The following is a 12,866-nucleotide window of genomic DNA, read 5'->3' on the forward strand; positions in this document are numbered from 1 at the left end:
GAGTTGAATTATTAATTTTGGAAGAGACAGTGGGATAAAATTATTTAATGCAGTCATGTCTTATGGAAGCTTCACTTCTTTTAACTCTCACACTGTATCATTTGAGACAGAAAACTGTGCCTAAGAATAAGAACCAGAGGAGTGAAACACACTTGGACGGTGCAGGGCCACAGCTTGTGCTTTCCTAAGTCCTTTTTTGAGGACTTGAAGAATGATGTCTTTGTCCACCACGTTGCCCTCATCTTGCAAGTGAGCACTGAACAGGCCGCTTTAAAAACACACGGCTCCATGCCAGCTCCAGAGAAAGCCATTTGGACATCTAATAGCTGTGGACCAGGCCAGCTTAATGTAAGCCTTATTGTGATTACCTGATGTAATGACAGCCAATCCAAATACAGCCTGTAAGCCATTACGAGCCGTACAAGAGGAACACATTATGCATTGCGCTACGTTAGCCTGACAGGGTCTGAACAATGCAGCATGAAAATGTTTCCACCCTGTTATTGTGACCCCTAAGGGAATAGAGAGGAACTGTTTTGGGCAGTTTAATATACCACATACCAATGAATGTACCTTTGAAGGCTGGCAACAGGCCCTAAAAGCCCTGTCTGTAATCGTAATGTAAACACAGATAAAAAAGGATTGGAAACGTTTATTCACATCGAGCTGTTAAAAGGCGACGATGCCGTTTGAAATGTGCGTCTCAAGAGCTTGTGTCAGTAAATCGCAGGAAATGTAGAACAGCACTAATAGTCAGCTGTAACATGTCATCATACATCAAACTCTTTAGATATTGGTGAGAAAATACGGCTTGATTGGCCAATTAGTACCAGCTCAGGGACTTTTAACTATTTACCATGTGTTTTTTTAGGGGGGTGGGATTACTACAAACAGGTAGAGCCGATTGGACTGGTCAGAGTGAATGACACTGACATACCTGACAGAAATTGGTGGAAAATGTGCCATCTGTGATTAAGGCCAATTTTCCCTTTCGAGTTCAGAGAGAAACATGGAGTAAGCACCTGATTTTTCCACCCTGACTCCTATTAACTAAATTGTGGTCAATTTAAGCAAAAGATATGAGGATTGTGAGGGAAAAGTTGACACTGGTCCAGTACCTGTAGAGTCTCAAATAATCTGAGCAGCTTCAAGCATCGTTCAGTCATTCCCCCCTTGTGAAAAACTACATCTCAAAGCATTTCCAAAGAATTATCCAAATCTGTTTCGGCTCTTGTCTGTTTGTCTTTAGACATAGCCTGTGGGATCCCCTGACCTGTTGACACTTTATGCATAAATCGTTTATCAAGATTACACTGACTATCTCATTACACAAGACAACCTGTGAGGGAGTAAGAGAATTCATCAGCGTTTGTCTTTATGTTTGCGTCCAGAATGTCTTTGACTTTTTTTTTCCAAAGCTCTTTATTCTCCTGGAGGCTTGTCCCACGACTTGGCTAATTCACTGCAGGACAGGATCTTTGCATTTACCTAGAATAATTTCCCAGCTGAAAAGAAGCTATTATTAATACCACCCCACACACACACTCTTGTTTCAATCTCTCTTGTGAATGCTCAGTTTTCTAAACCCAGGTCTGCTAAAGCAATTGCAGCTGGCCCTGACACTTAGTCAAACGCCAGCTGGTTTCTTGAAGGAAAGGTAGGCTACAGTATTCATTAATACTTAGGAGTATTGTGCATTTGTACGTCTGTGACAGATGTCTGGATATTAGTTGAATGCATTAAACATTGTGAAACCAGGAGTTTTCACAGACACATACCAGATAGAAAACATGACCACAGGTCTTCTTTTATGTAAGATTATTTTATTATTGGTGGATGTGTTAGTTCTCATGGCTTTAGTTGTGGTTCATGGTTCACGTTAAGAGGCCGTTTTGGTGGTTTTGGAGAATAGAGGGAAAGGGAAAGGAAGGCACAAGGTCAGAGAGGGAAAAAGTGGCAGGACAGAAGAGGGGTGAGGTTGCCCCAAAGTGCTGATTCATGGTCAGTTTTAGCGATTTCTCCATTTAATGATATAGCTCAGGGGCAGATCTGGAAAAAAAAAAACATTGTTGAATAGAAATTTACATGAGGCTCACTCAATTTAAGTCTTTCAGTCTTTAAATTTTGTTTTCCTTAAATCTCATTAAGATTTGACAGTAGTTCACTTGTTACCAATGCCTGAATAATCTAAGGCAGATTTTCTCCAGTGTTTTAACAGAGGATGGCAGTGGGTAACTTTCAGCTGTGAGGTAAATCGAGAGCTCCTCATGAATTTTCTGGTATTCAACCAGGGATGTTGAGTTTCGCTTTTTCATCCAGCTCTGTTTTGGAGAGAGCAAAGCCGAAGCCAAGACAGCATTCAAGGGCAGCTTCACCCCCAAGAGAGTGGAGGTATCCTGTTGCTGAGGGTGAGTGGAGGCAGTGTGGCAGAGGAATCATGTGATCACAGTGGGGCCTTTGCGTCCAGTCTTCTCATGGAGCTGAGAGACCTTCAGGGCGATGTCTACCAGAGGAGCCAGCATGACCTGGACGATGAGATAAGACAAAGACACAACATATTATGGCTTCCTTCCTGCTGAGCTTATGCCACCCTTGCAATTCCCAAAACATGCATCTGAAACATGGCCCTGTATTGCCAGTAAGTGATTCGAGAATCAAATAATTTAATTTAAGAGAAATAAAGAACAAAAATATTTTCTTTGAAATGCTATAATAATATTACCACAGATAAGTGACTTTATGTAAATGATCATTTGAAGGAACTGCTTGTGCACTTCCCCTGAGATGGCACCTAATCTGACTTTCAAAACCATGAGCAGAAACATGAACTATCCCGACCTGGTCCAGAAACCAGAGACCTGCCAGGATGAAATCATTTTCTGGTCGTGATCCTCAGCCACGGCGCGAGCCAGAGATGAGCGAAACATAGCGAAATCAGAGAATAATTTCTTTTGGCTGAAATGTGAAGTGCTTCCTCTTACTCTAAACCTGGTCTTATCAAAAATGCAACCCCTCTGGGTGTGTAAATCAAACTAACCCAAAGTCAGCCAGCTGAACCATTAACCCATTGAACATTTATCTGTCAGGTTAAGATTCTGAAGCAATATGTTTCTGCTTATCTGTCCATCCATGATGTGTATTCACCGAAGAGGATAAAAGGCTTGAGTAGAACTTTTATTCACTTTTTTTTGCGGGGCTTGTCTCACTTTCTTGTTCTACATCACCCCGCTGTCCACACCAGTCAAAAGGACTTTATGAAGTGTCTAGTTGGAACTCGCACTCTTTATTTTTCCCTTGTGCACTTTTCATAGTGGCCCTGATAAGCTGCCATAACTCAAGACTTGGCCAAACATCTCCATCATCTCCCACGTTGAATACAGCCTCTGGAACTCGTTCTTTTGGAGAGCTCCAGCTCATGCAAGCTGGCTGTCTTGCACATTACAGATCATTCCACCCTGCATAAAGGGTTTTTGGGGCCCATGCCTTAAAGCCCTCAAAGCTTTTGACAATGGCAATAATAGAGTGAGTTGACCTTTGACCGGTTCTGTAGAAACTGTTACCTAGGTGGGTATCCTGTCTTTTTTTTCTCCATGTGATTTCTGACATGAAAATATTCAAGAAAAGAGAAAAACTGTTGCTGGTCCCCTGGATATATGGGTATTATTTTCCTATTTGATGACTTCATTGTCTACATCTTTCTCTCACTGGATGTAGCTGGCTGGAATTATTCCTTATTGTCCTGACCTGTGGGTCCTGGTAAATCTTCTGGGGGTCCTTCTCGTAGCTGTCTATGTAGAGCCTGACAGTTGCCCCCGCGCTGCCTGTACCGCTGAGACGGAAAATAATCCTAGAACCATCAGAGAAGATGATCCTGAGGCCCTGAGAGAGGGAGGGAAGGACGGAGGAGAGATGATGATTAATGGAAATGTACAGCAACAGAAAAACATGTGGAGGTAGGATGTATGAGGTGCAATATGTGACAGTGCTGCATGCTGATAGTTATTCATTGAGCAATATCTGTATTAGGGATATAAATGCATTATGTATTCAACTCTAACATTAAGTCAACCATTTACACTGTTTAAAATGAGATCAATTCAAAATATTAATGATTGACTGCAGTGGGAATATGCAGGAGTGTATTTATTAGCTGTGAAACTACTTATATATGAGGATGGGTGGAAAACTGAGCAAGCACAGGATCAAAATGTAATCAGCTCTGTATTGTTAAATGCTTACCTGGTTTTTGGAAACGCTTCCATCAACAGGGTCTGTGTAGGCGAAGTTGTCAGAAACAGCCACCTCGTAGGTCTTGTCACCTGACGAGAGCTTCTTTCCCTTGAAGGATGGGTCGAACATCGTCGTCTCTAGTTCCTTGATCATCTTGTTGGCAGCGTCCGAGTCGACCTCCTCATAGTCGTACCTGTAAGGGAAAGTTGAAATTTGTTGTTTTGGTCACAACATAATCAAAGTTTCAAGTTTAAATTAATAGATAGGAGTGATAATTTTGCATTTCTATGTAAACTATGATAGAGTTTTAAGTTCCTTCGCTTCCCAATTCAGCTTGTGTGATTTAGAGGTTATATTTGACCAATACAACTTGTTTGAGACCCATAGACCCATATACCCATTTTAATGAAACTGAGTCTGCTGAACCGAATCAGGGATAAATAAAGTTGTCTGAATCTGAATCTGAATCTGAAGCAGAAGACCATATCTTTTTTTTTTCACCTCAGAACCATCAGAAAACCGAGACCTGTAGTTTCAGAACCAGATCTGGATATGCTCATACTTCAACTTTTGTGTGCTGCAGTTCTCTTATTTACCACTAGACAGCAGTGCAGCACAGTACAATATGACCTACATCCCTGCCATTAGACCTGTAGGTGCTCAACAAACCAAGTCCAGGAAGCAGGAAGCATTTAAAACATTCTCAACACGGCCAACCTGAAATACTTGTCTTTTGGGACTCGAGCCCACATGTCATGCCCCATTCTACATGGTTCAGTTCTGACCTGGTGAAGAAGTTCCTGCCAAACTTCTGCCAGTGATCCTTCATGATCTCCTCCACACTCTGTTTCCTGGTGGCTAAGATTGACAACCATGCAAGCACCGCCCACAGGCCGTCTTTCTCACGGATGTGATCTGAGCCTGGTTGGTTAGCAGAGGGAGAGGAGAGAGGGGGTGACGAAGTGCACCAGTCTCTCTTACTGGAGTTACTGCTTCACAAATCTGATGTATTTAACTCACCGGTGCCAAAGCTCTCCTCTCCGCACAGTGAGAGTTTGCCAGCATCCATCAGGTTCCCAAAGAACTTCCAGCCAGTTGGAGTCTCATACAGCTGCATCTTAAGGTTTTTAGCCACACTGGAACGGATTGGCAAACGCAATTAACCACATAAGAAAAAAATATATCAGGGCTCAAGAATGAGTTCAGGACTTTTCCAGTTTACCCAAGAAGAAAAACCTGAGAGAATCAGTTTTGTCAAATGGTATTTACTTGTCCAGGGCTCCACTGGTGGGCATACTGCGGGCCAGTCCTTTGACACCAGTCTTCTGGAAGTAAGGGATGCTGGTAATGTTAGCAGCAATGACAGCCACTGAGTCAGAGGGGTTCACGAAGAAGCCGTGTTTACCCAGCACCATGTTACGGTCCTGAAGAGGGGGCAAAACAGAAAGGCAGGAGTCAACAATCACAAAAAGGAAGCAGGATGTAGTCTAGTTTAATTTACAAGAATGAGGTAACTGAGGAAAAACAAAAACAAAACCATTATTTACAAAACACCTCTTATCTCATATTGTGAACTCTGCAGGTAGTAGAAGGATGACATTGAGTGTATTTGTTATTATATTACCCAATAATGTAATAATGTTCCATATTAAAAGTTGTGATTGTCACAAAATATGAGAAAAGTGTTTGGGGGGACAACTAGAGAAAAACAGCTGACTAAAATATTTGCTGTCCTCATTAATAATTGTGCCAAAGTCAAAATGAGCTCTTCAACCTCACCCCAGGACCAAAGTGGGTTATTAAAAAGAAAAAAAACAACTAAATTAAAATTAAACATTAATAGAAGTGAGTTTATTAAATCAATTTTATATGAGCTGACATCATAGACTGAAATTGAAATTCAGTTTAAACATTTCACAGCTATGCTCTCACCTCTCCCGTATACATATTGTCTGATTTAATGGCTATAAAATCGCCCCCCGTGAAGGTAAAGTTGACTTACACCATCACCATCAAAGGCGGCTCCAAAGTCATATTCTCCTCCCTTCATGGTCTTGACCAGGTCAGCAGCATAGGTCAGGTTGGGGTCAGGGTGGTGGCCACCGAAGTCCTCCTGGGGGACACAGTTGACTGCTGAGTTGGCAGGAGAGCCGAGCTCTTCACAGACAATCTTCTTCACATATGGTCCAACCACTAGAGGGAGAGAGTGAGCCATTACAAGAAGCCATCCACCTGGCCAGGCCCAGAAAATAACTGCTCCCCCTTTCACCATCTTGCTGAGCAAATAAGTCTAAGGTATAGACTTATATTGTACAAAGTATGATGATTTGAGAGAGGTATTATTTCATGAAATCTGTGGACAAAACTCTGAAATATTTTGGTGCTCTGATGAGAAGCTGGAGTGGTTGTTTAATTTCAGTCTGTTAAGACTGCTAGTTTTATTTCTAAAGCCTGGAAAAGAAGACAGGCCATTTTGTTAAATTTATTTCTGATGATTTCCCTTGAACCCTGGCATTGTTTTCCTTTTCTTTTTTCATATAATGGTTTTGAACCCCTGTTTGTTTTCTCTTTGATGTGTTGATGATGTGTTCTGGTCCCGGTTTGTTTTCTTGGTGTCTTAAGCCCATGCTGGCTGGGCATACAGAAGTATGCATGATTCATTCATTCATTCATTCATTCATTCATATAAAACTCCCTAACTCTCTGACGCTCTGTTGTGCTGTGTCATACCTCCGTGCATGGCATCCAGTCGGACATTGATGTGTTTGTCTCCTGACAGAAGGGCTTTCAGTGCAGGGAAGTCAAAGATGCCCCTCAGCATCTCAGCATAGGCCTCCACAGAGTCCACAATCTCCACTGAGAGAAAATGGAAAAATAACCCAATTAAGACTGCAGTACATGACACAAGCTTTTGGGAAGTGTACTAAATTTAATCACACGCCGGTCACATTAGTTAACAGGTTTTACAAGTTACTTGAATGGATCATTTTTAAAGTTAAATTTCCTTCCACCATATTCAGGTAATATCAATTTTCAAGCTTAAACAAAAGAATTAATGAACAGCTATAAACTGAACATCTTTCATTTGAGGTTTAGACTCCGCTCTTCCTGTAAATGTACCTGTGAAAGGCTTGAAAGTTTCTACATCGAAGCTCTGCTTGCCGATCTTGGACAGATCCACTTTCAGCTCTGGGCAGATGTGATACTCCTGCAGGCTTTTGCTGACCTCATAGATTTTGTTAGTGATGCCCTCTGGAGCAGGTCCTGGGGACAGAAAAAGGCAGAGCGAATAGATAAGAGATTATTTCCTTATTAACACACTGCAACAAATGCAGATAGTAGTACACACAAGTCAAACAGGGCTCATAAAATGTCTCTCCACACATTTCTCGTTGTTGCTTGTAGTGCATCATGGTTGGCAGAGGCCCCTTAGATCTGTGAGCTCCTGTGACACCTGTTGTCTCCACTCACCTCCACTGGCGATGTTGTACTTGATGCCGAAGTCTCCATTGGGGCCACCAGGGTTGTGGCTGGCTGTGAGGATGATGCCACCAACTGCCTTTAACTTGCGGATCACACAGGAGACTGCTGGGGTGGACATGATGCCATTCTGACCAATCACCAGGTGATTAATCTGCAGACAGGAACATATGCAGAGATAAATGTACACATCCATAGGAAATACTAGGTAAAAGTTGATGTTGAATAATAACCAATCCATACACAGGCACTGTCACCATGTCATTCTCAGTCTCAACACATATAGCAAAGGTTTTAGGAACTAGAGATGTATGTACATATCTATCAGCACAACAAAATTAATTCTGTAGCCTGCTAATAGAAGTATTTTCTAAAACAAGGAGATCAATGACTTCTATCACAGATACCATGATGTTATCACAGACTGACAACATCATGGTGTCAGTCTGGGAAACTTAAAAGATGGCAGATGCTTGAAACGACCTCCCACCTTTAAAAAAAAACTGTGCACGCAGGAAATTGTTGCAGTTGCATGGTCCAAATTTGATTTAGATTTGTTCCCAGCTTACTGCACTTTGTTTTAACAGCCATGCAAGTTAAGAATTCAACTCCTCTTACTTTTGCTGGAGGAGAGGTTACATAAAAATAACATTTATGTATCTTTGTGGCAATGACTCATTTCAATAACTCAGTCTATTTAAACATGCAGCGGTTTGCTTTGTGTAAACATAGGAACAGCAATGCCTCTGTCTGTGCAACGTTGGCAAAGATACAGTTTCCTCACTGCATCATTTCCTAACACCAGCCACTTGTGGAGAAAAGAAAATTGCAAAAAAACAAATCCTACTGCTATGTGCAATTTGAACCTACTGATATCAGTGAGGAGGAACCCTGCATTTACCATTAGCTGCTTTGCAGTAACTACATCTCATGAGAAAGGTCACGCAGCCTCAGTCTAGGTCAAGCCCAGTCCAAATGTTATGATGTTCCTATTTTGTTTGCATTTGTGAGTGATGCATTTGTGGATCAGAGCATTGGATGATAAAAATCTAAAAATGTCCAATGAAATGCAAACGTACTGTGTGTACTATTCATGTGTTCATTCATTCATTCATTCATTCATCTCTGCTCCAGTTCTAGAGACATATGCAGGGCAACGTGACTGGCTGCACGTTGCCCGTCACGCCCCCCTCTCCTCTCGCCTGTACTCGTCGCTGGCTGCAGCATCAGAATGAAAACAGCCAGTGGCATCATCTCACCACCACGGTTATTATGAAACAACACAACGTCGGTTTATCATGCATCGTTTAACAAACACTAAAACATCACTTTTGCATATTTGTTAAACTGTGCACACCCTTCACCTGCGATTGCATGGGAAGGTCTCTAATCTATGATTTATTTTACGCGAAAGCAAAAGACGCTGTCGTGTCAGTGTGCAAATGTCAGAGGTGATAGTTGGAAGCGACCTCCCTCAATGCACTTCAGCTAAAAGATCATCGCGGTCAAGCTGGCACCGGAGACAGTGCAGGAAAATCCAGACTGGTGTTGATAACACCTGTTATTTTACCAGCATGTGAACGCACCATCAGCTGCAGCGGGGATCATTCATATCTGTGTCTATTTAGCAATATCTATTAGCAAAGTCTGATCTGTAGAGGCAGGAGGAGTGTAATTAATTCATGTTTGGACATGCAGCTTTCATACTAGTTAGCTAACTAAGTGAAAGTCATTCATTTGAGAGCGCTGCATGCTTCACATACACTGTGCAATGTTGGACTGAACACAAAACTTTAATAAACGGTTGCTAACATGAGCCCAACAATATCTACAACGTTTTAATAATGTTAGCTACCTGTATGACATGTTTCGTGGGTCAATTACGTGCGAAATTAAGTTACTATGTACTAGTTAAGTTACTAAAAGTCAACTGAGCAGCTAAATTAAACCATACAATATAAATATAGGGGACAACTGAGTACAGCTTGACAGCTAACTTGCTAGCTGTCAAGTTAGCTCTCTTAGCTAGCCACATATAGCAAAAGAGGAGGAGGAGGGGACAGCAAAGGTGAACAGTGTGTTTCTTTTTCTCTTCTATACTGACCCCGTTGGCAGCAGCAATCTGAACGATCAACTGAATCGCGTCTTTCATGAAGAACCTGCCGTCTCCTCCCACCACCAGAGTGGCAGCCTGGCGCTCGGCAGGCTCGACGACAGAGATAATGCTCTGGATGAAGTTTTCCGCATAGTGCTGGTTCTGCTGAAACACCGTCACACGCTTCCTCAGACCGCTGGTGCCGGGCTTCTGGTCCGTGTACGGCTTGGTCTTCACTGTGGTTACTTTCACCATTTTTGCACCTTATTATCAGCAGCAGCCCTGTGTGATCCGCAGTCCCTGACCCTGACGAGGAGGAGGAGAAAGGCGACTGCAGTGGCGGAGGAGCCCCACACGTACACAGCGGACAACTCCCCCCTCCACGGACCCGCCTTCTCGGTTTAAAGGGCAAGTGGAGCCCCAGTAGGATTTCTACACACTTACTGACAACATGGCATTATCATTTACCACAACTCATGGACCCATTTTTTCCAATTTTGAGAAATTAACAATAAATATAATTTAAATAAAAGTGGAAAAATTAAGCAAATGACAATATTGTACTACAGTAACCAAATGCAGCTACCACAGTGAGTGGAGTCCTAACCTACCTCAGCCCTTACATCATTTTAAATAATAGGCTTCTTTATGTCAGTTTTTATCCTTATTTGACAGGTTTAGTGGAGAAGTGATAGGAAATAAGGGATAGAGAACATGGAAATGCCATGTTGGAATTATTGTGTGATCACAAATTTCCAACTTGTAAAGTGTGCTCATGTCAGTGGTCAAGAAATAATTGTAAAAGGGAAACTCTTAACTTTTCTGACTAACAGCCGAGACTATGTTTCATAGTGTGGGAGTGTCTGAAAAACAAGCGAATATAGGGATGACTCATGACAGCCAAAGTGTGTCTTGACTGTTATTAAACTCAAATGTAAGAGATATAATGTAATAGTGCCAATGGACAGTAATTGAACTCCCAATAAACATGAAAGAAAAGAGAGAAACGAAGAAAAGAAAAACACCAATAGTAGGACAGGAAAGCTTAAGTACCCCCGCCTTGCGCAATGCTTTACTATCTACTATGGTACACACACCACTGAAGCGTTAACCAGGATGTAGACATGCAGGTGGAAAGACAAAGTATTTCCCATGTCAGGCCTCAATTTAATTCAGGCTTCAACAGACCTTTGCACCTTAAAGGTCAAGACACATGCACAGGAGGGTCAATGACTGCAAGGCTCATGGACTGGGGCCTGTAGAAAAATCAGACGGTAAATGCATTAAGTAATGAATTCCCTAATAAGTCAAATAAATATCAGTTATAGCTTTACAAACACTGAAACAGGAAGATGTTGCAGTAAACTCTATTTGAGTGATTGGGTGAATTTCGCAGGGAGAGTGTTGTGAAACAGTCCACTTCAGGCCACTGCTGTTTGCCTGTTGCACCACAGTGTGTTTGATCATAAGCAGAACAAAGTTTAACATCAGACCTGCCATCATGTCAGTGGGGCATGCATGTGAATGAGTGAGGAGTCTGTTGTTTATGCAGGATAATGCATCTGTATATCCAGAGTGTATATGTATAATTGTTTCTTTCAATAGCCTTAACAGAATGAAATCCCAGAGCATAAACCTAGAACAGATTATTTGTTTGTTTGTTTTTGGAAAAGTTGATTTAAAAAATACTAAAGTTCAAGACAAATGAAAATAAAAAAGTAAAAAAATAAAAATAAAAAAAAGACTTAAGAAAAGCACAATGATTTTTAAAATGACAGTGCAGAACAAGAGTCTCACAAAGCAGATGTTCAAATTTGCTTAGAACTCCTGAAACTCAGCCACCCTGAGCAGTCGAGTGTTACTAAAACTCTGTGTTGGGAGAGGAAGAGCAGACAGGGGCTCAGGACATTAAATACTTCTCAAATGCCATGTGACATTTAGGTAACTGGCTCTACTGTTTCAGTAGAGAAAGTCAAAGGGCAAATAATGACCAGAGGGATATAAATAGGAGGTCAAGACTGTTCTCAGCTGAAAAGGCCAAGGGCAAATAAAGTTTAGACTCGAGTGCAATGCAAAGGAATGCTGTTCATTGCCAAGCCCAAATCCTCACAGCACCATACAGTACTGTATCAAGAGTATAGATAGACCAATAACCACAGAGAAACACAGGACTCATGCAGGGCTGAAACTGACTTAAAGTATTACTTAACTTAAGTACAATCATCCATTTGAATGGAAAAATAATATCAAGTAAGCATTGATTTGGTGATTAACAGGCCTAAAAAAAAACAGATTACATTTGTTGTTGTTGGTAATCAATGTTTGCAATCAATTGCAACATTGAAATCGATGTTCTTTATGTATAGCTATAATTTCAAAGCAAGTGCTATTTACAAGTTAGGACCAGCTCCAGACTCCTCCACATCCCACAGGACAGCACTGAGTGGTGATGAAGTGAGTCCTTCAGAAATGTTAAACAAAGACATATCAGTCAAAGAAATACTGGTTACAGATTTTTTTATTCACATCAAGATGAGAAAAACATTAGAATAATAAAATATATTTTAAAATGAAATATGTAAAGGCACAAGGAAATAAAAAGCACCTTTTGTTCGAGCCTTTTTGATTACATGACAAATCATAGTGTTTCATTTGTTTTGATGTTAGGAAGTTATTTGTGAACCTGCGTTGTGAAATATGAACTAATCTAAAACTGTCTATAAAATCTCTGAAGGGCCAGTTTGAATTTCAAATATAATCAATAATAAATATACAGCACAGTTTATAACAAAGGTACAGTACAGAACCAGATGCATGAGAAGACTTCAGAGAGGGCTTCTTTAAGTTCATTATGGTAATTGTGTTGATTTTAAATGATAATGTATACGTGAAAGTGCTGTTTAACCTGGTCTCTACCTGTGTATCTAAAATCTTAAAGACATAAATTCACTAAACATGTCACATACAAAGGCACGATAAAAGCAGTGACAACCATTACCAACTGTATCTTATAAGTACTATGACCACCTCGGACATCAGCCGCTCTCCACAAGCAGGCAGA

At 41.1% G+C, this 12,866-nt stretch overlaps 1 protein-coding gene across 1 annotated transcript; it reads right to left on the reverse strand.

The window, feature by feature from the left end:
• Window positions 1-1,803: 1,803 nt before the first annotated feature.
• On the reverse strand, window positions 1,804-10,123 carry pgm1 (phosphoglucomutase 1). Its single transcript, XM_085774894.1, has 11 exons — window positions 9,815-10,123; window positions 7,702-7,864; window positions 7,351-7,494; window positions 6,961-7,086; window positions 6,233-6,423; window positions 5,500-5,654; window positions 5,251-5,366; window positions 5,016-5,151; window positions 4,240-4,423; window positions 3,745-3,879; window positions 1,804-2,525 (listed from the first exon to the last, which is right to left on the reverse strand). The coding sequence occupies exons 1-11, from the start codon at window positions 10,058-10,060 to the stop codon at window positions 2,436-2,438; spliced, it is 1,686 nt and encodes a 561-aa protein (XP_085631020.1). The 5' UTR covers window positions 10,061-10,123; the 3' UTR covers window positions 1,804-2,435.
• Window positions 10,124-12,866: the final 2,743 nt, after the last annotated feature.

The sequence above is a fragment of the Trachurus japonicus genome, chromosome 4, assembly GCF_045865225.1.
Source record: "Trachurus japonicus isolate A0001 chromosome 4, Traja_1.0".
In the NCBI taxonomy this organism is placed as follows: domain Eukaryota; kingdom Metazoa; phylum Chordata; class Actinopteri; order Carangiformes; family Carangidae; genus Trachurus; species Trachurus japonicus.

What these genes read in the sequence shown, in the direction of transcription:
- pgm1 (XM_085774894.1), bottom strand. Translation starts at nt 10,060, where the DNA reads ATGGTGAAAGTAACCACAGTGAAGACCAAGCCGTACACGGACCAGAAG. An exon ending in ACTGGATGCCATGCACGGAG is followed by an intron (nt 6,424 to 6,960) that starts GTATGACACAGC and finishes CTCTCCCTCTAG; the next exon opens with TGGTTGGACCATATGTGAAG. An exon ending in GAAGCGTTTCCAAAAACCAG is followed by an intron (nt 3,880 to 4,239) that starts GTAAGCATTTAA and finishes TCCCTCTCTCAG; the next exon opens with GGCCTCAGGATCATCTTCTC.